We start from the raw sequence: 24965 nt of genomic DNA on the forward strand, positions 1-24965 counted from the left end.
AAACTGAAAATATGCAGCAGAACTACAAGGCATGGACCATGCATATGGTATCCAGGGCACAGAGCTGCCTCTGGCTGTAAGGAACATTCATGGAAGCCATGGAGGCCAAACAGGTTAATTCAAATTTAAAAATCAAACAAACAGAAAGCTAAACTAAAATGAGTCAAGAAGATAAATTGGTGCTTCCATCTCAGATGTTACCACTCTCATTGTCCTTTGCAACTGACCTGTCCAATTCTGGTCTCCATTCTCTGCTCCCAACTCCCCCTTCCTGACAGCCAACAGCAGAACTAAGATCCAAACCTGCATCTGTCTTTATAGAACACAGCTTCTTGTGGGTCATATTTAAGAACCAGATACAAATTCTTAGTCCCTTGCTGTAACCCTATGGTGCAGCATACCAGGAAGGCAGGGGAGAAACATAAAGAATCAAATATGCGGTAAGAAGTCACAGGCCTAGGAAGTCACAGCCAATTTATTCATTTCTTCCTGCCCTCAGCTCCACCACGCTAGTCAGTAACTAGCGCCAAGAGCAGACTAACCTCGCCTCTGAGACCTAACTTTATTTGGGGATTAGAAGATAGGTATGGCTGGATAGTTCATTTGTAGACTCCCGCTGAGATTTTTCCAGTAAATATCCACAGGCCACAGTGACAGTGCCCAGCACATTTAGGAATCTGAAAGGAAAAGATAGCTAAAGGGCCTCAGTTTGGGGGAGTGAGAGTAACGAAACCTAAAAGCTCTTTTTATCCTATCTGAGTGAATTACTATCATGAAGTTAGTCAAAAGTGCCATAGCCATAGCGGTTAGAGTTACTTACAGATAGCTTCGTTACAGAGAGCCAAAGCGGCAGCACAGTCTCCCTTCTGCTCCAGATGCAGCGACTCTTCAAACACTGAATCTGCCTCTTGCAGGGACCTCTCAAAGCCGTCACTCCTCCCTGAAAGGGCCAGCACTTTTCATTTTCATAACAACCTGTTCCAACTTTTCATATGTACTGTTGTTTCCCTTCGGTGCACATAAATCCTCAGTGCTGAGCGTCTGGTACACCTTTACTCCAACTGACCATTGCTAATAAGAATTCCCTGAAACTTGTAGGACATCCACTTTTCTTTGCCTTAACTGAGACCTTACCAAAGCCATGAAAGACGGGCATGTCATTGCCCACCACATATTTCAACTCCAAGACCTCTTAGGACAGCCCTCAAGAAAGAACAAAGTACTGTCTATAATAGAAGGGTGGGTTCTTCTGCCTGGAAATGACCTGCTTCCCCACAAGACTGTAACAAGATACATCTTGGCAGTGTGTGTCCAGAACCCCAGATCTCCCCTGAGACCTCCACTGCTGTGTTAAGGCAAAGTGGCTTCATGACTCTGTGGACAGCCATGTGTAACACTTCTTTCCTGTACTAATTTGTAGTCTTCTCTATACCACCCGCACCTGGAAAATCAGTACTCCTCTTGGGCACAGGTGTTCTACAGTTCCTAACTTCAATACACCTACCAAGTCAGTGGAACCATCTTTATTCTTGGTTTGCACACACATACCTTTCATTAGCACAGCTAAGTATTTACTTCTATCCTGCCCTTGCTCACCAAACCTACCATAAGAGAGTCACCTTCCCACACAGTGACCATGAAATGTTGCCTTCTCCCCAAAAGTGAATATGTGCCAAAGCAGGTACAGGAGTCGAAGAGCAGTGCCAGATAAAAAGTGGCAAACTACTGCAAGTGTAAATCCTCAGGTTTATGTATCCCACTGCCTTTTACTCACTCATAACCATAAATCAGTAGTCAGCTGTAATGTAACTTCATCTGTGATTGGAATTAATGGGGAGTTTTACAAGCTCACAAGAAAAAAAAAATCATATTATTTCTCCCATAATATCCCCATCCTCCATTAAACTCCAGCTGGGCATGGTAAGAAAAGCTCTTCCATACCCCTATCATTCACTCCCTAACTCACTGATAACTTTTGGAGAATAATGGGAAGACAGTGGAAGTAGCATCTGGGTTCTACTCCACCTCTAGTTATGGTTCCTGGGGTAGGGGGTACACAGGCTTGAAATTTTCTCATTATATCTGAAATCAACTGAATCTATGCAACCTTTATAATCAGAGGTGGTGGCTACAGCAATTAAAAAATGTTCTCTACAGAGACATAGGAAAACTACAGCTGGCCAATCATTGTACTAAATTTTAATTCTTATCCTCCCGAATTCTTAGCACCCCATTCCTTGCTCTTCCAGGAGATGCTAAACCAAAACATCTGGAGCACTGACAGTGAAATACAACCAGAGGGACCCATTCTCAACTCTGACGCACTACCCAACTGACAGAGCGGGGAGAAGGGCAAGGGAGGAAGATGACAAGACCCCTCTTTCAGAAGCAACATAAACCTGAGACCCCAATGTGATACAGCTTAAGGAAAAAAAATCAGAAAAAGCTATCTAAGTAGAGGGATATCTAAGAAATTAGGAAAGGTAAGCTAATTTGGAGACAAATATAATATTCTGGGAAGCATAAGGCAACAATGGCCTTGAATCAAAAGACAGTAGAATTAGAGGAGAAAAGGGGCCCCCCAAAAAGCCCAGGGAAGTTTCTCTGAGTGTTGATAAGAAGAAAGAAGTGAGCAAGAGAAAGCAGCCACCCAAAACAGCCCAGGCTCCTGCTCTTTACACTGCTTTAGCACAATCTGCTGTATCTGGCTGGAGGTTCTGAACAGTAAATTTATTTCATAGACAAACAGAGATATAGATTTCAGGGCCTATTTAAAATAGACACCTCAGCCTTTTTAAACTCTTATTTTGAAGGCTAGTCTCTGCTGGTGTAAAATGACATCTTAGAGCAATCGAAGAAAAAAACAGTAACTAATCTGGGGCAGCCAGAGCAGCTGAAATAAAGGCCAGGACAACTGTGTGAGATTGGAAAATGAACCATCAGAGGATGAAAAGGCAGTCAGCCTCTTGTTCTTAGAACCTCCTTGGTAGATCCACTTTCCTGAAGCTCCAGGTAGGAAATCTCAAGGGCATTTTTCTGCTGAGCAAGAATTCCCCTCACAGTCAGTGACTGTGTCAGTTCACTCATTGCCTTTTTCTGCTGTTTCTGAACTGTCAGTAGTTTAATTTACACCTTCTATAGCTGCTCATCAGAAATACTTTCCATGAACAATATACTATCTCCAATCTACAAGCTTTTAACAGGCCCCAAATCAGCGCCTGTCTCTAACCAACTGGCTTGTTGCCTCCTACTTTAGTTCTCACTGAAATGGCTTAATTAAGATAAAAATAAAACTCTGCTAAAGAAAAGACAGAATTTATGAGCTCAAATACCTTTTTCCTTCCCCCTCTCTCTGTCCCCATCACCCAGAACCTAATGCTCACAACAATTACCCTGATTCTGCAGTTCATCCAAGTCCATGAAGCGGCTGGGATGAGGGTTAAACCCTTTAGCTGCCTCTAATTCCTTCTCTCGTTTCCTTCGAAGTTCCTGTTCCTGTGCCCTTCTGGCCACTTCTTCCTGCAATTCATCCAGTTCAGTTTTGGAAGATATCTCCCCACCTGGAATACAAGCAAGGGAGAAGAGAAATCGCCACTTTCCCATAACCAAGACTAAGCACCTGCTATATTCATGGTCACCACACTGCTTTTTCTTTGGAACTCTTGGCTTCAGTTTGGAATGCAAATTTGGATAGTGTTTTCCATATCAGATTCAGGATGAGACCTGGGGCATGAATAATAATAATAAGAGTGATATTTATTGAGCACTTTATAACAAAAATAACAACACGGCCACATTTGTTGAGCATTTACTATGCGACCGGCATAGTTGCAAGCACTTTTACCTGTATTATTTCATGTAATCCTCTCAACAGTATGTGAGGTAGATACTATTATTGCCCACATTTTAAGAATGAAGAAACTGAGTCACAAAGACAATAAATAACTTCCCCAAAATAACAAAGATGGCAAATGGTAAAGCTGAATTAAAGTCAAATAGCTTAAATTCATAATCCAAGCTTTTAACTATTAAGGAGCATTCTCTACTGCCACTGATTCACCAGGAAGTTTCAAGCAAGTCAATTTCTCTCCCTTAATTTCCACCACCTTCCAAATGAGTTTGTAAAATATCCATAGTAGTAAACCTTAATTTTATCAGTGTTCATAGATGGAATCAAATAGATCTAAAAGGATAACCACAATATATTAAGTGAAAAGCTAAGTGATATAATAATATCTATAGTATAACTTTCTTTTATTTATTTTCAAATGGTAGTAATAAATTTATTTAGGGGTTCCCAGGTGGGTCAGTGCTAAAGAAGCCACCTGCCAATGCAGGAGATGTGGGTTCAATCCCTGGGTCAAAAAGATCCCCTGGAGAAGGAAATGGCAATCCACTCCAGTATTCTTGCCTGGGAAATTCCATGGCCAGAGGAGCCTAGTGGGCTATAGTCCATGGGGTCGCAAAAGAGTTGGACACAACTTAGCAACTAAACAACAACTACAATAAACTTATCATTATACTTGTACATAGAATACAAAGCATAGAAAGAGATGTAGAAAGATATATACCATAATGGTAACACTGGTTCCTTCAAACTCAAGAGGCACAGGGCAGGTTACCAAACTGTTGGACTTGTGTTAACCTCTGTAATTTTTTAAAAGGGTGATCAGTCACCAGATAAAAAAAATAGAGTTTACTATACAAGGAGGATGGTAGTGTAGTGTAGTATATAAGGAATTTATTCTAACTCCTTGCCAAATATCTTTTACAAGTTGAGGAATCCAGTTGGTGAGTTCTATACAGCTAGTCTAGAATTAGGGCTATCAGTGAAGTCATAAGATTCAGTCTTTAGTGTGCTGAAAAGCTACTGGCTGTTAAAAGAGAAGGGAGAACAGGCTAAAGTAAGAGCACAGGTATCTCAAAACTATGTTAGTCAATATGAGACAAAATGTGGGAAATAAACTAAACCTATAATTTCATTAGGAAGAATAAATTTCTTCCATGGGTTTCTAACTGTAACCTACTCTAGCCCAGAATTTCAGAGATTATCTGCCCCTACATGCATTGTTCTGCTTTGCCAGATGTTAGCAGTCCATGCCCGTCACTCATACCTGAAAGAGTTCAGACCTTTTTATTTCTGCTGCATATCACACTTCCAGCCACCTCTAGGAACGTTCCGTGGTCATTAAGAGAACTGGCTGTCAAACCAGTAAAGTTCCTGGACTCATCTCTACAGTTTTCCGTGTAGCATTCTGTCCTCATCTCCCTAGTGAGCTGGCCACAAATCTATATTCAGATGTTCATTAAATCAGACCATAATTAAACTTCTGCCCACACATGCGACTCCCGATTCATCTAACATACCAGAAAAAAAGGGGGATGATGAAACACATCTTTCATAGAAGGTTGATTTCTAAGTTAGACAAGCGGATCCCAGAAATCCTCAGCTGACTAAACAATACTGAATACATATTATCTTCCCTCAAAAATCACAAAAAGTCTCCATCTTGGGGAGACTATATAGTTGTTACCTCGATTTTCTGCTCTAAGTAGGGATCTATTTATTTTGCTTATTTGAATATGCACTCTAAGTATATATGTGTGTTGTGAGAAGAATGTAAATAGGATATAAAATCTATGACTACCTCAAATCTCTATGCTTGGTGTATGATGCCTAAAATTCCAATATTCCTTTATCTTTAAGCTTTGACTTGTGAAAATACTAGCTTCTCTTAAAGAAAGCACATTTTCAGGCATTTCCAGTCACATACATCTAGTGTGAAAGAGTCAGATCATCCCTTTAGAGCTTCTTTGGAGAAGGAGGGACACAGGCACGTTCCAGAAGGAAAAACCAAGCAGGGATACTAGGCAGGATAGAGAGGCAGGGGTAAGGGTAGCTCTGACCTGCTCATTTCCCAATTTTGTCTATAGTCTACATGTCCCCCTTGTTATCTCAATTCAGAGAAATAAACAATAAAAAGTCCATTCCCAAGAGGATGCCTCTACACCGAGGAAAGCCCCAGGACGTATTCTTCTGAGGAAAGCAGGTGCTCCTGACACTGTTCACCGTATTTCTGTTCCTTCTTGCTTCCACCAGAAGGAAAGGAGCACGCAAGTGAGCTGTGACAGAACAACAGCGAAAAAGATAAACCTGGAGAGAGAGCGGATCGATCGCCTTCACGCTCACGTCCTGGTGAAACAAAGTGCAACTGCCCTCTCATTTCAAATGTGCTCAGGTTAGGCTGTTTTCCAGACAGAACTAGCAGTGAAATCCAGCTCTCCAAACCCAGTGTCCCTCCACTTACCTGAAAGGGGCTGGTTCTTCATCCAGCCACTCCTGGACACAGCAGAGTCTGCCTCCAGGATGCTGCTGCTGTGAGACTTGGGGATGTGACGCCAGGAAGGGGCCAATCCTGCTGACCTCTTAGCACTTGGATCCCTTCAAAACAGAAACCAGAGGCGAGAGAAAGCATCAGAACGCTGGTAAACAGCAACAGTCATAGGACCAAATTCCCTCCAAAAGCAACAACAAAACCCCAAAGCACCAAACTAACATTAAAATATCTGCTAAACTATTTCTGAATATCGAAACACCCATTCGTTCCCCCATCTTATCGCACCTCATTCACGTTTTGTGTGTGTCTGGCACAAAATTTCTTTAATGAATTAATAAACAGATGTTCTCATATACACTGCCTTCCTCTTTCCTACACTTTTATAGAATCTTTGCGTGTGTAAAACTGAACAGGGTCTGAGGTCAGGTAAGAGCAGTGGGAAAGTATGATGATACAGTTTATCAATCTTGTAGATGATTCCCTCCTTTCAAAGCAACTATACTGTTAGCAAACTTGTCTCTGAGGCAACTCAGTAAAAAAACAATGTATGGAGATCTGAAATATATAAAGCAAATGGGTTTTATGGACAAGGTGCAATGACCACTATTAAACTGTCATTGTTATCTTATGGAATGATGAATATCATTGGCTTCATAAGACACAGACTCCCTGGTGAACCTAAAAATAAAAATAGTAAAATAAAAGGCAGGAATAAACAAAAATTGGATTTTCTCTCTGATCGTATACAAGTTTCAATTCACTAACTCATTCTTTCATTAAAAGTTTGCCAGTTATTTTGAATATAACACTTTAAAAAAGTTGTCTCCCCTTTCTCAAATGCCTTTGCTTCTTCCCCCAGCAGAGGGTGCTGTTGCCACAGAAATTGATAGAGCACAGTTTGCTTGCCCACACCAGGGCAACACAGTGCATCGCTTTACTTGTGTGAGTTAAGAGCCTCTTGGTGGCTTACATTCTGTGAGGAACAATACAGCTATTCAAAGGCCAAACAATACCTGCAGACACTTGAGCTCTCAGGCAGGGCTGCATCCAGGCTGACAGGGCTGCTGCTGTTCCTCTCACTGCTCTCGTAGCCAGATTCCATTCGCTGGATGAGGCGAGGGTGTTGCTCTAAAAAGTGACAGCCTGGCCGTGCTGGGCCCCAGATCTTGTACTGGGGGCTTGGTCCAGTTTTAATGTCATAAGCAGGCGGCTTGCTTGACTCATCTGGTGTAAATTCTTTTGCTATACCAATCAAAGGACAAGTGTGGAAAGGGAGATAGATTTAGCATCTGCCTCAAAACAAGACACAACTAACCCCTCCCTCTAGTAACTCATTCATTGAGCTCACATCCACAGTAGGCCACTCATGAGGGTAAAATTTTTACCCTTCAAGGTAAAAATGTACTTGCCAAGTCTACCAGAAAACCCAGGCTTTATATATATATATAAATCAACTTTATTCAAAAGCTCAATTCTTCCCTAATTATCTTCTCACCTGAATCTTCAGAAAAGGGGCTAAGCTGGGTATAGCCACTGTGCTTCCTTTTGTCCTTACTAAAGATACTGTCAATATTCAGAGACTCCCGTTTGGGTCTCCATGTTGGACGATATTTGCTAGAAGAACTGGATTTTGACTCGCTGCTGGTACTCTCTACTTCCCAGTCACGAGAGTGTAAAGGCAGGCTCCGAGGAGGTTTTTTGTCCGTCTGTTCTCCTCCCTTCCCTACACAAGGAGGTCCTAGGGTGGTCTGAGAAGCCAGGGATGGTCTGTTATGGATCATATTGCTGACTGTCTCTTTAAAATCCCTTAGCCTGTTGGTGCTGCTGGATGATTTGGAGGCATTCCTAGGAGCCTGCTTCTCTTTCAGTGTTTCTCCTAAAAACACAAAGAATGAAACAACTGTAAATGTTTAAAGCCATCATGGATACCCAGACCCCAGCGTCGAGAAAGAAAGGCCTTTGAGCAGAGAGAAGAAGCCACAGGCTGAAGTGTGACAAAAGCGAGACAGAGGAAAGAAAGAAAGAGAAGCTCTGCAGGGGGCTTGCCTTCACTGTGGTACCCTGAGGCCTGAGACTCATCGCCTTTCCTCCTGACCCGGCCAGAGCTCCTCTTGCGCTCTATCAATGACCCTTTCTTGGATGGGAGTTTCTGATTACATTCACTATCAGTCAGGTGTCCTGAAGAAAACAAGGAAATGAGGGTAAGTTGGTATCTGAGACTGACCTCCATCCATTTGAGAACCTACTCTCCCTTTGGGATTCCTGGCAGCGTCACCAAACTTAGGGGATCAGAAGCTGCAGAGGCCAAAACTATGTATCTGATTTAAGTGCAGCAGGAATCTCTCAGTAGACAAAGGCTTTAAGCTCAAGTATTTATCAGGAATTTCCAAATTTACAGTGTCTCCTGAGCAATGACCAGTCTCAGTCTCCCTCATAATCCTTTCTGGTGACCCAGAAGGATATATCACTTGGTAGTCTGTAAAAAGCAAACGTTTTAAAGATTTTATAAGAATGTCATGTATCAATATATTTTCATTCTCATCAAAAGAAGACAGAGTTTTCCTTCTATTTATTTAACAACACAAATTAAGTGAAGGCTAATTTCTGTTACATCTGGTATTATCCCAGGGGGCCCTAGGCTTTGCCCACAAAAGCTCTGACTATGTATGGCTTTAAGACCCAATTCTAAACATGTGTTAAGAATTGGGTCTGGGAATCATCCCAAAGGATATTTGAACTTTGAATAATTCAAATCATTCCCAGCCATAACCCAAGTCTTACCAAATTTGACTTCACCCAGAGATTACATTTCATAGTTCCTCAATACTTATCTCTGGGAAACCCGGGAGATCTGGGCTCTTTTATGTAACTTGCCACATTTCATGACCACAGTACGTAAATGTACATACTGTATGTACGTATGTATGATCTGACCACAGTCAGATTCTAAAGGTTTAAGCTGCTGGAAGCCAAAGGTGAATTAAGCAACTGAAATAAACTGGAATGTAGACTTAGAGGAAACCCCCTAGGGTTCTCAAAATGTCTGAGAGCTAGCAGAAATTTGCTTTCATATGTTAGTTATGAAAATCCTTATACATATTCAGGTACAAGATGCAATGATATGGCTACATATTTACAATCACTTACCAACACAATCTTTTATTGCTTTTATCTAATAATTTGCAATCTCTGGGCTGATTTAAGAAAGATTTAAGAAAGGAAGAAATCAACTGGAACAACTAAATTCACTAATGTTAAACCAATGTGCATGCTTCCCCACCCCCGGCCATTCACAAACCCTTAAGATAAACCTGACTCTCCTCATTTATCCTGTGACTTGGTTTCTCCCTGGTTCAGTTTCAGAAATATCATCTAACAAAAATCACACTTTGCCGTAGTCATTCATACAACAGTCATCAAAAGAAATCCAACATGAATCTGACCAAAACACTATATCCAACTACCAATTTATAAAAAATACAGAGGACAAAGAAATATGCTAAAGTCTACCACATAGACACAATCAGCAAAATTTAGAATGAGGAGAAACTGTAGCACAAACTATCTAGTTGTACAACAATAAATAGAAAGGAAGAAATAGAGGAGAAACCTGCAGATGAAAAGAAATGCAAGATTTATCAACCCATTACAATGTGGCTCATTTGGATTCTGAGTCAAAAAAAAAACTACTAAAAATGTGAAATTATAGACACTAGGATATTTGAGCACTCACTGGTTATTTAACGGTTTTAAGAAGTTAATGGTATGTTAAAAAATGATTATTTTAGATACATACTAAAATACTTCTGGAAAAGGGGATATAATGTCTGGGGTTTGCTTCAAAATAATCCATGAGTAGGGGAAGTGGGCAGAGGTACAGATAAAACTAGACTGACAAAGAGTTATAATTATTGAAACTAGGTGACAGGTACGTGAAGGGGCTGCATACTATTCTGTATACTTTTGAATATGTTTGAGAGCCTCTATTTTTTTTTAAGGGTATGCACAGGATGTAAACACTAATTCCCAAGTCTCTAAGAGTATGGGTACTGTTCTATGCTTTCAATGATGAGCTTTTTGTCTCAGCAGTCACTCACTGTTCTTCCTTTTATACCCTGTAATGATTTCTTCTACTGACACAGGCACAATCTTCTATAGATTAACAGAACAATTCAAGAACATTCTCTGCATGGACTTCACAATAACAAACAGGCTAACTTTTCATTTTTTTGGTTCTCTGTCCTTCAGGAAGCCTAGCAAGGTGATGAGCAGGTTCCCCATCCATAAATACATCCCTTCTCGAAAATCCCTTTGAGATGTGAATGTGATGAGGTGCAGGATCACAATGGTTAATGGGACACTATGAGAATGAGGGATCAAGAGCACAGCAGGAGAAAAGTTTTTAGAAAAAGACTTCAGGATAAACAATCACATTATAATCACATAAATAATCTCATTACAATGGTCCTTACTGAGAGGCTGCTGTTGAGAGGCACGTGTCCAATGGAACACCATTGTTCATTCAGAATTGCATTGCTTCCTTTCATCCCAGTCAATTACTCAAGTTCTCCGCATTGCCCCCTTTGCATGACAAACATTTCTGACTTGCCACGTTTCCTTTTTCTTGGGAGACCCTCCATGTAGAATAGAGTAAGGCAGGCAGGGTTGACTGTGTTAAGTCCCTACCTGTGTCCCGACTGCTCTGAGACGTGGAATCAGTCTCCACATTATAGATGACTGTCCCCTGAGAATCAGAAGAGAAGTGACTGACCACAGACTCATGGTGGAAGTGTTTGTAGGGATAGCTCTCCGTTGAGGAATCTGTTCGAGTATCACTTGAGATGGAGGGCTCCCTCCCTGAGGGAAGGAGGAGACAGGCAAAGGTGAGGACAGAGATGACAGTGACAGAGAGAGGGGCAAAGAGTTGGATGGCAACACAAGTCCATGAGGCAGGAGCTTCCTAAACAGTAGGATAAGAAGGATATACCAGAGCTGTTCTTTCTGACACCCAACCTCAGATAACACACACACATATAAATAATGCCTCCCACTCCTGCCCCGACCTTGCTGAGGCCCTCAATTTGCCTGCCACTGTGAAAAACTGTGGGGCTTTTAGAAAGCTGAAGGAGGGAAAAGTAAGAAGAAAGAAAAAAGCTGTGGAAAGCAAAATCTAGTTAGATGGCAAGTCCCAGGCTGACACATAACACGTTGCTTCCCTATCCCATAATTCTTCTCCTATACTGTCAGAAAAGTCATTTGTAAAAATTTAGTTTATATTATAAATTATAAGCATGTTTAACATGCATGAGACATTCAGGGGCAGTTATTTATACTTTGGTGTGAATTAGTTCATTTGGACTGCTTTCCTCTGCACACCTGGCTGAGATAAGCACGACAGTGTGAATGGGTGTTTGAAGGGAGAAGCGGCAGAGCAGGTCTGGGTGGGGCGCAAGGGCGGAGTGAGCACACCAAGTGGGAGGCAGGCACAAAGAAAGAGGAAAAGAGTCCAGAGATGAGTCTCTTCTCTTTCAAAATTATACGCAGGGCCATCCAGCCCTAGATCCAAAACAGGAAAAAGAACATGACTTTTCCCTCATTTTAGGAATCAAGCCAAAACCATCAGGGTTGTATTTCTATTATAGGATGAATTTCTGAGGGACAGCCTGAGATCTTAGCAATAAAGCTGAAATTGTTTCCACAGGAAAACATGATTTAAGTTCCAAATAATTGAATTAGAAGTGAACAGCTACAGAATATTGCTTCTGCACTTGGCATTTTAAAACAAAAATCTCTCATCCCGAACAAAGTGACTAGCTTTGTAGTAACTCGTATCATTTTCTTGGTCCTAACAATTCACATCACTGTTAAATCGCTAGTAAAAATCAGTCACCTTAGCAATATGAGATGGTTAAATAATGAGGTTTCCTCATAAACTTAATATCTCAGTCTAAATCAACATAACTTCCTTCTGACTTTTGAATCGGGGCCAGATGATCAAAACAACACATTCAGACAACAGTGAAGGCAACTAAGCCTGGCACAACGTGGGCTTCAGCACGAGTTGGCAAATCTGCCTTATCTTTCTCCAAGCTAAGTCAAGTGCTAGGCTCATGGCTATGAGACCCTACTATCTAGTCATCACATGGCCAGAGGGAGGGAGGAAAGTAAAGAGCTGGGCTGCTCACCTGAATCTTCACTATCGTAGCATGTCCTGCTGTACGACTGGAACTCAACTTGGGGGGGCAAGTCCTGGGTGGACACTGGGGTACCCTGGGGATCTGCATAAAGCAGCAGCAAAGGCTGATAATGCCCCTTGATGCATTTGGTCACCACATCCTTCCACTTGGGCCCAATCTGAACCAGAACAACCAGAAAAGCAAGACAATTATACTTCATGTCCATAATTCAACATATATCTTTCTGTTCTATTTTTCTAAAGAAAAAGAGATGAAAAGACAAGAACTGGGTAAAAAGACAACAGAAGAGATCACAGACCTAAATTTAAGACAAAATCTTTTTTTAAAATTTTTGGCCACACCATGAGGCATGCAGGTAGTTCCCCAACCAGGGATCAAACCTGTGCCTCCTACACAGCGAAAGCACAGAATCTTAACCAACAGACCACCAGGAAAGTACCAATGAATTTTTTGTTAATTCTTTTTTTGTGAGATCCTTTTAGCTAAGGAATGATGAATAAAATTATTCTTATTCATGTAAAACATCAATTCAGTTTTGAAATATGAATAAAAGTTCTCAAAGCTGAATATGCTATGTGAGGCAATTTCAGTTGTACTTGGGGACCAATTTCTTTTCACAGACATCAAATAAAAGCCCCTCCTTGAAATCTGCATTTCTATCATTTTCTCCTAAATATTACAATCACTTGTATGAAGCTAGAGAGCACACAGAAACTCTCTCACAGACTGCCTTAGAATAAGTGACATTCCGTTTCAGAGTTCACATGTGGCAGGACATAAAATGTCAAACCGCTTAGCATGGACAGCTGAAGCTTGCAGCTTTAGCTTTGTGCTGGATTCAGTGCTGCCAGTGGGAAAAAGTGACAGGACAGCCACGGAAACAACAATCCAGTCAAACCCCCACACTGACTTCTCCTAAGTCTGCACCAGTCACGTTCTTAGACGGTGTGTTCTTGCAGTCAGACAACTAGCACAGTGCTTATTTCATAACAGATGTTCAGTAAATGTGTAACTGAGTTATTTTAACTGAAACACATTTATATGCTTTTCTCATACAAACCATATTTACTATAAGGCGGTGGTATTATTTTTCAAATAAAAAAATCTAAAGCTCAAAGAACTTACATAAGTCGCCCAAAATTACAACAGTAAAAAAGAGACGAAGAAGAGAATCAGGGAATTTGACAAATTCCCACTTTACTATTTGTGGAAAATATTACGAAAGGTCCACAGTTGGGATAGATTAGAGTCAGCAATTTCCTAGATGCTAACCTTATCACAAGAGGCTTTCTAACTCACATGGATCATTTAAACTACTTTAGCCACATGCTCCATGGTTTAGATAGCACCAAATTTCCAGCTTTAAATATCATCATGGCCTTATTTTTTTTACACTATCCCAAAACACGTTAATCCACGATAGAGTATTTCAGGGAGATAACTACTACAAAACAATTTATAGCAGTCCTGAGACAAAGCATTACTCACTGTTAATTCCAAGATTTGGAATTCTGAATTCCGTGCTAAGCTTATAAACTAATTTGAGACATTAGATTGTTCTTGCTCAAATCAACCAACGACTGTATTTAAAAAGCCCTTTTAACTATAAATAGAGAACTGTGCTGAATGCTTGGTGAGGGGATTCAAAGACAATATAGAAGATAAATTGATTCTGTCTTTAAGGAACTTGTTTTGTTGGGAGAGACAGGCAGACAGACAACAAAATTATGAAAATAAAACACTGAAGACAAATAACCGTAGTTTTTTGTCTCAGGCACCAAACACATCAAGAAGGGTTTGAATATTCCTACCTCCTTGACATGAGCATCATCAAAATACATCCATTTGCGGATTTTTGTTTGGAAAAAGAATGTAGAGTAATGTTTGCCGTAGTAACAGATCATTCCTACTAAGTACAGTTCAGACTGCTTAGCCCGGTCATCTGTCACTCTGAAAAACAGCTGTGGGGAAAGAGGAGAAAGCAAAGAAGAGTCACATACTCAATCCTCTCATATCATCTCTCAAAAGACTCCATCATTTCTTAATTAAGGTACTGACTTGCTTCTTGTTTGGCTAGTCCATATTATCATAAGTAATGAATCTAAAAAGGCAGAATTTAAGGAAAAGAGAGAAAATGGTCAAACTGGTAAGGTGGTGATGCTTCTTCATACATTTTAATAATTTTTCTTGCTGGGGCTTATCCTAAGAGGAGCCAGGAATGTTGGGGGAAAAAAAAGAATAAAACTTTCTTAAGTTTCAAAAGTTATTTATCAGCTGGTGCCATAAATACAAAGTTCCTGCTGAGACAATAAGTAGAGGATAAGAAAGGCCTTAGGAGGAGGAATTGCTTCACACTGGTTACTAGCATTTCAGTTCCAAGATGTCCAGCACTGTCCTGGGTACAAAGAGACATATAAAATGTTTGAAGGCAAGGACTCTTGCCTTAAGGAACCTGTTTGGTTGAGAAAGCAATCCTAAAAACAAAACAAAAGTAGAAGAGAAAACATATGCTACAGAAAAAGTGAGCTCTTTATTGTGCAGAGCTATTATGTCAGGGAGTCTTTGGCAAGGAAATCTAAAATAAGATCCCAGTAGTCCACTTATTCTCAGCCACAACTTAACGACATTAAAAGACAACAAAGGATCTCCTTAGCCACAGGACCATCAGAGAGAGAAACCAGTAGAAAGGAAATTACAAACTTCCTGGCTCTTCCTCTGAACTGAAGGAAAATTCTGGCTGTACCTATATTAGGACATGCAGCTGATAAGGCAATGACCCCATGTTTGAAGTCTGTTCCCTACTTCCCTGAATAGACGCATGGAAAACCACTAGAACTCTCTTCCAAGCCAATTCATTACCGTGTCAACAGACACTGGTTCCTCACCATGAATTTAATATGTGACTCATGTCACCAACTTCTACCTCTTTCATCGCCCACAGCAGCACTAGTCAGGACTGCTTACCTCTTTGACCTTACTACCTCCCATGGATGAATACACTGGTATTAACTAACAATGAGCAGAGCACAGGATAACTCTATGAATTATTTGATCTTTTTTTAATTAATTATTTATTTTTGGCTGCGCTGGGTCTTCATCGTTGTGTGGGCTTTCTCTAGATTCAGTGAGTAGCGGCTCCTCTCCAGTTGTGACGCTCAGGCTCCTCACTGCAGCGGCTTCTCTTGTTGCAGAGCACAGCCTCTAGGGTCTGCAGGCTCAGCAGCTGTTGCACATGGGATTAGCTGGTCTGTGACACATGGGACCTTCCCGGACCAGGGATCAAACCCATGTCTCCTGCACTGGCAGGCAGATTCTTAACCAATGGACCACCAAGGAAGTACTGAATTACTTCATTTTTATCAATAACTAAGCTCTGCCCATCGTAGCTTTCAAGGCCAAGATCATTCCATATCTTCCAAAAAGCCTTTGCCACCTATACACAGAAATGTGAGCATGTACATGCATGCATATGCATGTCTACATACACATACAATCCATTTGTTCAAAACTCTTTAATATTTGTCATTTAGGATACACCTTTGTGCTTAGAACTCATTGCCCTTGAGCAATACTAAGATACAAGAACTCCAAGTAAGAGATACAGGTAATTAACACTCACATCACCCAGCTTAAGGCAGGTGCCCAGGCTGTGAATGACATCCTCTGCCAAGTCTGAGTGGTCCGAGTCCCATACCAGCCCAATAGTGATAATCTGTGGTGCGTTCATCAACACACGGCGAATCCGAATCCTTTCTCCACAGTTGCTCTGAAATACACATATAAGGTCAGTCTGACATGTTTCTCACTGGCTCTGCCTTAATTCCACTAACCCCAGGGCTCTCCTCCCCACTCTGAACCCCACACCTGACAACTCACCGGGCAGTTCCGCAGATCCCCCATGGTGCTGGCATTCTGCAGCAGCTCACCAAACATGCTTGGTGAGGGTTTTTCTCGTCTTTCCAGCATACAAATAGCCTGATTGCTTCGAGATGGGAAGTTGAAGGGGGATGATTTGGGGAGTTGTACAGAGTTATAGCTAAATCAAATAAATCATTCATGCAGATTCCTAACTCACATGTTTGACTTCCTTCCTCTGCCCACTATGCTAAAACCCCTTGTCCTGACCAGCCTCAGTGTCCCACAGAGTAAGTGAGCCTTTTGGTCCCAAATCCAAAGCTCATAGAATCCCCATTCCTCCTCCCACTCTGCTGGCCAGAACTGGGACTAAGAGAAGGGGAGAGATGGGACAGGAAAGGAAGAGAACAAAGGTTATTCAAAATGACTGTTCTGAGATCCCACAGTATAGCAAAGACTCAGCAATAAGGCTACAAGCTACCTGGGAGCCTTTGGTTAAAACCCAGGAATGCCTATGAATACAGAGAACGAAACGCTGTAAGACTCACCAAAGGGAAGTAGTGGAGATATAATGCACCATCTGGATGAAAGGCAGCGGGTCAGAAGTGGCGCCACAGCTGGTACATACGCACTAAGCCCAGGAAGAAAAAAGTGAAACCAGTAGCCATAGTCATTAACTCGTTTGGCCCCCATGTGACACTCTACATCCTCGGATAAAGTGTTCTTAAAGAAAAGGTCTAAGAAGTGATAGGGATAAAGATAAGGTTCACCTGCTCGAACAGTGTCATCGCAAACTTCTGGTGGGAGATGCAGTGCTGGGCAGTACATATGTCCTCTTTGGTTTCATCAGCAATGTGGAAGTGAATTCTCATCAGGAGGTTTTCCTAACAGGGAAGGAACAAAAGCAGCGTATGAAAAACATTTAACAAAGAAAAGCACAAATTTGTTGGCAGTTTACTCAGAGAGACAGCAATCTTTCTGGGAGGCGAGAATATCTCTGATATATTTAAAAAGTTTTTAATTTGAAATAATTATCAATTCACAGAAAGTTTCCCAAAAAAACTGTATAGGCAGTCCATGCACACTTCACCCAGTTTCCTCCACAGAAGGCATCTTACATAACTATAGTATGATACCCACACCAGCAAATGGACATCAGCACAATCCAGAGTTTATTCAGATTTCACTGGCTTTACAGACATTCATCGGTGGGTCTGTAAAGCTCAATTCAGTTTTATCACATGTATAGTCATATAAACACCTTCACAATCAAGATATAAAACGGTTTCATCACCACAAAGCTCCCTAATGCTATCCTTTTATAACTTTACCCATTCAATCCCAACCTTAACATATTAGCAACCACTAATATGTTCTCCTAGCTCTACAATGTTATTATTTTAAGAATGCTATATAAATGGGATCAACCTTTTGATACTGCATTTTTCTCTCAACATAATTCCCTTTAGATCATTCAAGTAGTTGCACATCAACCGTTTACTTTTACTGCTGCATAGTATTCCATGGCATAGAAGTACCACAGTTTGTCTCACCATCTATCCATTAAAAGTTATTTGGGGCTTTTTACTTTGGGGCTATTATACATAAAGCTTCTATGAATATTCATGGATAGGTTTTCATATGAACATATGTTTTCATCTCTCTGGGATTCATGCCTAGGAATCTAACTTCTGAATCTTATGGTAGTTTTCAAGTTTAGTGTTTTAAGAAACTGCCAGGGGACTTGCCTGGTGGTCCAGTGGTTATGACTCTGCACTCCCAATGCAGGGGGCATGGATTTAACCCCTGGTCAGGGAACTAAGATCTCACATGCTGTGCGGTGCACAGGGAAAAAAGAAACTGCCAAAGTGTTCTCAAGAGTGGCTAGATCATTATAGATTCCTACCAGCAATAAATCAGGGATCCAGTTTCTCAGGGGTACATTTTAACCTGTAATAGGATGTACATTTCTCAGATTGTTTAATAGTTGCACAAAGAGGGCGTTCTGAAGACTGACAGGTGGTACCTGGAGTTGAAAAAAGTGAGGGTTGTCTACTAAAAATCACCCAAAGTAGCACATCATGTTTGTGCTAAGGACTCAGCTACTGTCTATTTAATTATCCTGGGTAATGCAGGAGCTCTCAAAGTGTGGTTCCCCCCCAGACCAGGAGTATCAGGATTAGCTCACCTAGGAACTTGTTTCAGATATTCTTGGGCCCTACTCCAAACCTACCAAATCAGAAACTCAAGAGAGTAGGACCCAGCAATTTATATTTATATAATGAGCCTTGTCTCCTCTGAAGGTGAAAGCTACTGTTCTGTGCAATGGCAAGCACGAAACGACCCTAAGCCTGAAGGAAAAAGAATAAACCCACAATTCACACTGAGAATGAATTCATACTCAGCAGAGACAACTTAGAGCTCTGAGAAACCAGGGAAATTCTAGTGCTAGCTGTAGAGATGAGGAATACAGTAAATACCACAGTAAAGTAGCAAGTCCCTGACAGAGACCATCCACAGACTCACCCCGTATCAAAGAGGGCCAGGGGCCAGCACTTACAAAGCACTCCGCGGCATCATCCATAATTCCCAGCTGGAAACGCTGCTCATCCTGAAAAGTCTTTGCCAGAGCACTGCGGAGAGCGTCAGATGGAAGCACTTTTTCACTACTGCACTGAAACTGGTTAAAGATTCCCTGTGGAGAAGAGGTTAGACAAGGGGAAAAGCACAGTGCTGTTACTCAGCTTCTATGCATCCCAGTCAGCCGTGCTAGCATCTCCATGCTTATGGCTGTGGAACCAAATGTACCTTCCAGGAGTTGATATGCCTGCAGTAAGTAATAAAAAAAGTAAAAAACAAGATTCATAGGAATGGGCATGACATGCGCTCATAAGGATCCTTGCTCTTCCACCTGAGTGTGATATACCATTAAGGACACATTAGGAGAGACTGTTGTCATGCGTTAAAGAAATGCAGTTACCTCATTTCCTCTGATATATAAAGAGATAAATGGTCTATAGTAAATAAAGATAAATTATAGGTCAATAAACTGGCTAATTATTCTGTGGTGACTCAGCCTATGAAATCTGGCCCTCTTCTTTTAAACTGTTTAGCTGCTAGAAAATTACCCAAAAGTAAAAGGAATAATATAACAAATACGTACATGTCTAACACTCAGAAATAAACATTCTATCATGTTTACTTCTAATCTGCAGATAAAGCTAAAGTCCCCTTTAAGCCCAGTCACTCACTACCATGAGTTCACAGCACAATCTTTTGTTTTGAATACTTTATATATATTTGTAAGTGTGTGTGTATATTTATCTCTCAATAACATATAGTATGCTTGTGTGTACAGCTTCTTTGTTTATGTAACGAGTATCACACTGAATTTTACTTTTTTAAAAAAAATTCAGCATTATTTTTGAGGTTATCCACACATTTCACCCCTTCTCCTTGCTGTATGGCATTACATCAGGTTACTCTAGCACATCTATTTATCATTTTTTAATTGACAGAAATTTTGGCAGTCTCCACTTTTTTGCTATTATAAAGAGATTATGGCAACTTAAACTTCTACCAGTGCCTGAATATAAATAAATTGCCCCGTATCCTTGTCAGCAATTAATATAGTCAAACTGGTTAATTTTAGTCTTTCTAACTGCCTTAGTTTTTCTGGGTCTTCTGTGAGTACTACTTATAGCAAATACCTTCTTCTAGTCTTCTGGTATCTTTCAAGCAAAGCAGTTTTTTATTCTGGTGTAACTAAATGTATCTGCCTTCTCCATCTTTACCTGTATTTGAAACAATGATTAATGTGATATGCAGAGAATGGAAACAAAGAGTGGCAACAGTGGCACCTGGCTTGAGGTGTCTTCCCCAGTGGTATTAGACCCTCCGCCCGGAGATTAGAATATGTTCACTGACATTACATGGCCCAGATCCACACTAAGCCACCCAGATAAACTACTCCCCCAACAGTGAGTGACATATCAACATGAAAAAGAAGGTCTCTCTCCTGAAATCCTTGTTAGTAATTATTCATATTAAAAAAAAATCCAGGGTTATTTTTCAGACTTACGAATGAGACCAGAAATGAGACCACTTTTATCAACCTACCTATGTGAGCTAACAGTAAGAGGTCCCACCAACCTAAAATGGCTATTCTTGGTCCTCATTTTACTCGACACTTTACTTGCAGTACCTCAGTCACTCATTCCCTTCAGATTTTTATCCAAACATTACTTTCTCAATATAGTATTCCTTGATCACTCTATTTAAAACAGCAAGCTTCCCCCACTTTTTCTAAACCTCCCACGTTTATCTGTTTTAATTTTCCCTATGGCACTTGTTACCAACAGTCATTCCATGTATTTTATTTATTTATTGTCTAAATGCACTCCCTAGAATATGAAGTCAGAAATTTCTATCCTTTAATTCCTTGCTATACTCCAGCACCAAGAATAGTACTGGCATGTAAAAGGCTAACAACAATTAGTTTTCGGGCTTCCCTGGTGGCTCAGTGGTAAAGAATCCACCTGCCAATACAGGAGACAAAGGTTTGATCCCTGACCTGGGAAGGTCCCACATGTTGCATAGAAACTAAACTTGTGCACCACAGCTACTGAGGCTGGCTCTCTAGCCAGGAAACCACAACTGCCGAGCCTGAGCGCCACAACTACTGAAGCCCACACTCCCCAGAGCCTGCGCTCCACAACAAGAGAGGCCACCGTGCTGAGAAGCCCTCACACTGCAACTGGAGAGCAACCCCTCTCGCTGTCACGGGACAGAGAACCACACAACAATGAGGACCCAGTGCGGCTAAGACAGTATATAAATAAATTTTAAACGTTTTTTTTTTAATTTTTAAAAATCTAGTTTTAAATGAATGAATGATTTTATATGAGTAGATCTTATTAAGGGAAAATATTAAGTCCCTACTCTTTTTAAGCAGATGAAGAATCAACTTTCTGAGTGAAAATTTTTAAAGCAATATAACCAGTTCAAGCAAAATGGGACTAAACCTCATTCTTCTAATTTCAAGTAGGAACTGTTTTCTTCACACTATTTTCTTAATATCATCATTCCACCTCATACACATTGAACATCTATCCCTATAATAACTTGGGAACAATTTACCTTGTACCTGGCTATTATTTGCCTATAAACAAGTCTATGATATGAAGGAGGCAGTACCAACAAACTATATTTAGTATTATTTAACAAGCATGGAGTTGGGGGCAGAGGTCTCTTATAATTACTTTTAAGTTATTTTGGACTGACCTAGAAAGTTTTAAAAAGTCTATTATAAGATCAGGTAAAGGCAGAGAAAGATCTTCCATAATTTGTTGCTGGAAGTGAAAGAACATCTATCCGTGACCCCTTAAACTAGACCAAAAGGAAAGGTCTAGGTCCACAGTTAACACTCCCAGCGGCAAGTGGATACCGGCCAACACATTTAAACACTCCCAGAGGGCAACTGGAGACCGACCAAGTGACCAATGGTATTTTGAAACTTGGGAAAATGTGAAGAAAAAAGGAAAAGGAAAGTAAGAAAAGAAGTAGTGACTGCTTCTACATATGGTGATCTGAACACTTGATGATATAATGAAAGAGAGTCACTTTAGCGTGGCCAAACTTGGTAACCGCGATCATATTCCCACCTGTCATTCTTCTCAATCATTAATGGTAAGGCATCAATGCTCTTGGGCAAGGGATGGATAAGGTTTGGTCCTTTGTTCAGAGCCCACAATCAGTTCCAAAACAAACCAATACAAAATTAGTTTCAGGACAGTTCTGTACAAACACAACGAATGCAAACTACAGCCCCTTTAGTGTTTCTCAACTGGGTTTCCTCAAGAATTAAGTCTTAATACTCGAAGGCATCAACAGCTCCTAATGAATTAACTTCTCTCCTACACACAGTACTAGTTATGTTACCATCCTAGAGAGAATTAAGAAAATGGCCACTCAAAATACTTTATGGCTCCGATGACCCTATTTGAGAAAGGACAGAGCTCCATGGAGAGATGGCATAGCATAATAGCATAATAGTATGGACTGTGGAACCATACTATTTGTGTTCAAAATCCCAGCCCTATTATTTATCATCTATATGACCTTGAACAAGTTACTTAACTCCTCTAGGCTTTAGTTTTCTCTTCTAAAAGAGAATTAATAATAGTATTTACCTCCTAGGATTATTTAAGGATTACCTAAATTATCTATCTTTATACTTATATCTTAGACAGATACTTATATCTTAGTCTGACAGTATGAAAGTGCTATCTTACTGCTGTTATTATCATCACCATTCTATTTGGGAGTTATTTTAGGTTACTGCCTGCACTGACCTATGAAGAAAGGCCTTGAGTCAGATACACTTCTGCCTTGAGCTACCTCCTCAGTCTCTGAGATCTGGGTACGAAGGTTGAAACTCTTCTCTATTCTGCCGCTTGTATTTAAGAGGCTGATTTCCCATGACCTAGATAACAAGGGAAAGAAAGACTTAAAGTCAGAGCTCTGCCTGCATACACGGTGCATATGCAACAACAGATCTGGCTCTTGCGCTCAGTGGCATCATCTCCATGCTACTCTTTTTTAACCTCTTAGTTACAGACAGCTTTCTCCATACACACTGAATATCTTTTCAGAATAGCCTCTGCTTGCATATTCTTTCTTTTCTTATTTTAACTATTATCGGTCTTGTTAGGAAAAGCATGTGCATAAGGGATGAGGCAGCCTCAGCCTGCCCAGCGTGCATCTGTGGAGCCACAGCTCTGGAAGAAGCTAGAGCACAAAGCCCCTCTGTTAGGGCAGCACACTAACCCCTGTGTGTCCCTCTCACAGGAGCACAAGGCTGGAACGAGCCTTCTCCTGTTCCCTTTTTCGCCCTCCTCCCACCTTTCCCAGAGGGAGATCCTATTCACACCAAAGAAAGCCAAGAACATTTAGTTCAGCAATAAGAACAGGTGGTAGCACCAATAAGGAACAAAAACTGGTATTCTTCCAGTTGCTGAGTTCTATGGCAGAGAGGGAGAGAGGGCAGGAAGAACCAAAACCCAGGAATCATTTTCCTCTGTGGGGTCCCTGTCAGTTTCATTTCAATAAATAGAAAACCCAACTTGGAGGTTTCTCTCTGCTCTTCTTCACAGAGTGAAACCAAAGAGGTGTTCCTTTTCATTCTCAGGAAAAGGCAAATTACTTTTTGTTTATTAACTATTTTCCTGGATGCGGTGCAAAAGCAACAAGACTTTAATGACTAAAAGCAGGTGCTTCCCCACCCATCTCTCTTGGATCAAGGAGCAAAACAATTCTACCCACATGAGCATATAATTATTTGGATTAGTAAAAACCATGTAAATAAGATAAAAGCACCATAAAGACAGAAAGTCTTTGTACTTTGGCATGTACAAATGCAGCTGTTGCTTGAGATTTTTTTTCTTTCCCTTAAAACACAGACTTTGTCTTTAAGCAAGGAATAGCTGATTATTTCTCTCTCAGAACTTCCTAGCTCTGTATCAGAAAGAAGTCATGAGTAGGGAAGATACAGGTCAAAGAAAAGGGCTGTCACTAAATTTGATGCTTTATGGACCCAAGGTTTTTGGAAAGTGCCCTAGTTGGCAGTCCAACTCACCTCTGAGAGGTGTCCAGCAATATTTTCTACAAAGGCATGACGCATGTTACACACTGCTGCTAACTCAATTCTCAGGATTTCTCTTCTTGCTTTGAGCTTCCCAAATCTATAATTTTGGCTCTTGTAACTATCTTTTTTTCCCCCACACCTCCTGGAAATCATACACCTAAATAAATCATAAACCTAGATATGGCCAATTGAGCATGTTTGTAAACACAAACCTTTGAAAGGAAGATAAAGGAGCTACTCCTAGTGGGTCACTGACTGCTGAAAGAGAGAAATTTCATCCTAGTTTTGTGTGTTCAAAAGAAAGTTGAACGTTTTCTTTCAAGAGGAGAAAGAATATTTAAATGTTTACCATTCTGGCACCCAAAACAGTAACACTGGATTTTTAACATTTATTGCAAAGAAGTTCAAACATACCAGGTTAGACAAAACGGCACAATAAATTTCCTTGTACCCATTATCCATTCTCAACAACTATTGGCCTGTGGCCAAGCTTATTCTATATATATCACCCACCCACTCACCCCTTTCCCAGATCATTTTGAAACAAATACCAGACATTATCCATCTGTAAATATTCAGGAGATGCCTCTAAAAAAGTAAGAACACTTCTAGTTTAAAACATAACCATAATACTACTACCACACTCTTAGAAAAAGGTATTCAGTCAGTTCAACAGAAACGCTTGCTCCAACTTTGGGGGAGGCAGAGAACAGCTGGCCAGTTTCTCTCCTGGGATTCTTTAACTTTATGTCTTAAAATAGCCTCTGGACTTCCTAATTAGAAAATTAACCACATATCCTATTTCAGTTCCTTTAAATTAAATTCAGTTATCAATACCATTTTCTCCCCATGAGTTTAGGGCTTTATTTGCACTCAGTTCATAATCTAAAACCTTGGACTTGCAGTGGTGAAGTAAAAGACCATCATAAA

The 24965-nt window shown here is 40.6% G+C and overlaps 1 protein-coding gene across 14 annotated transcripts in view; it reads right to left on the reverse strand.

The window, feature by feature from the left end:
- The window catches only part of USP54 (ubiquitin specific peptidase 54), a 131328-nt gene that overhangs the window by 25292 nt on the left and 81071 nt on the right, over positions 1-24965 (reverse strand). For 6 of the 14 annotated variants that reach the window (XM_061405301.1, XM_061405304.1, XM_061405307.1 and 3 more), the window contains 14 exons: positions 18951-19085; positions 17161-17274; positions 16939-17021; positions 16412-16517; positions 16155-16301; positions 14347-14496; positions 12524-12692; positions 11025-11195; positions 8385-8516; positions 7834-8214; positions 7352-7580; positions 6309-6442; positions 3393-3560; positions 821-940 (listed from right to left, as the gene is read on the reverse strand). In XM_061405301.1, coding sequence (XP_061261285.1) covers positions 821-940; positions 3393-3560; positions 6309-6442; positions 7352-7580; positions 7834-8214; positions 8385-8516; positions 11025-11195; positions 12524-12692; positions 14347-14496; positions 16155-16301; positions 16412-16517; positions 16939-17021; positions 17161-17274; positions 18951-19085 — 2239 coding nt within the window. Of the gene's footprint in view, positions 1-820; positions 941-3392; positions 3561-6308; positions 6443-7351; positions 7581-7833; positions 8215-8384; positions 8517-11024; positions 11196-12523; positions 12693-14346; positions 14497-16154; positions 16302-16411; positions 16518-16938; positions 17022-17160; positions 17275-18950; positions 19086-22743; positions 23053-24965 lie in introns of those variants that run through there. The other 8 variants (XM_061405310.1, XM_061405312.1, XM_061405311.1 and 5 more) reach the window with 6 other exon arrangements.

This window comes from Bos javanicus, chromosome 28 (assembly GCF_032452875.1).
Source record: "Bos javanicus breed banteng chromosome 28, ARS-OSU_banteng_1.0, whole genome shotgun sequence".
Taxonomy (NCBI): domain Eukaryota; kingdom Metazoa; phylum Chordata; class Mammalia; order Artiodactyla; family Bovidae; genus Bos; species Bos javanicus.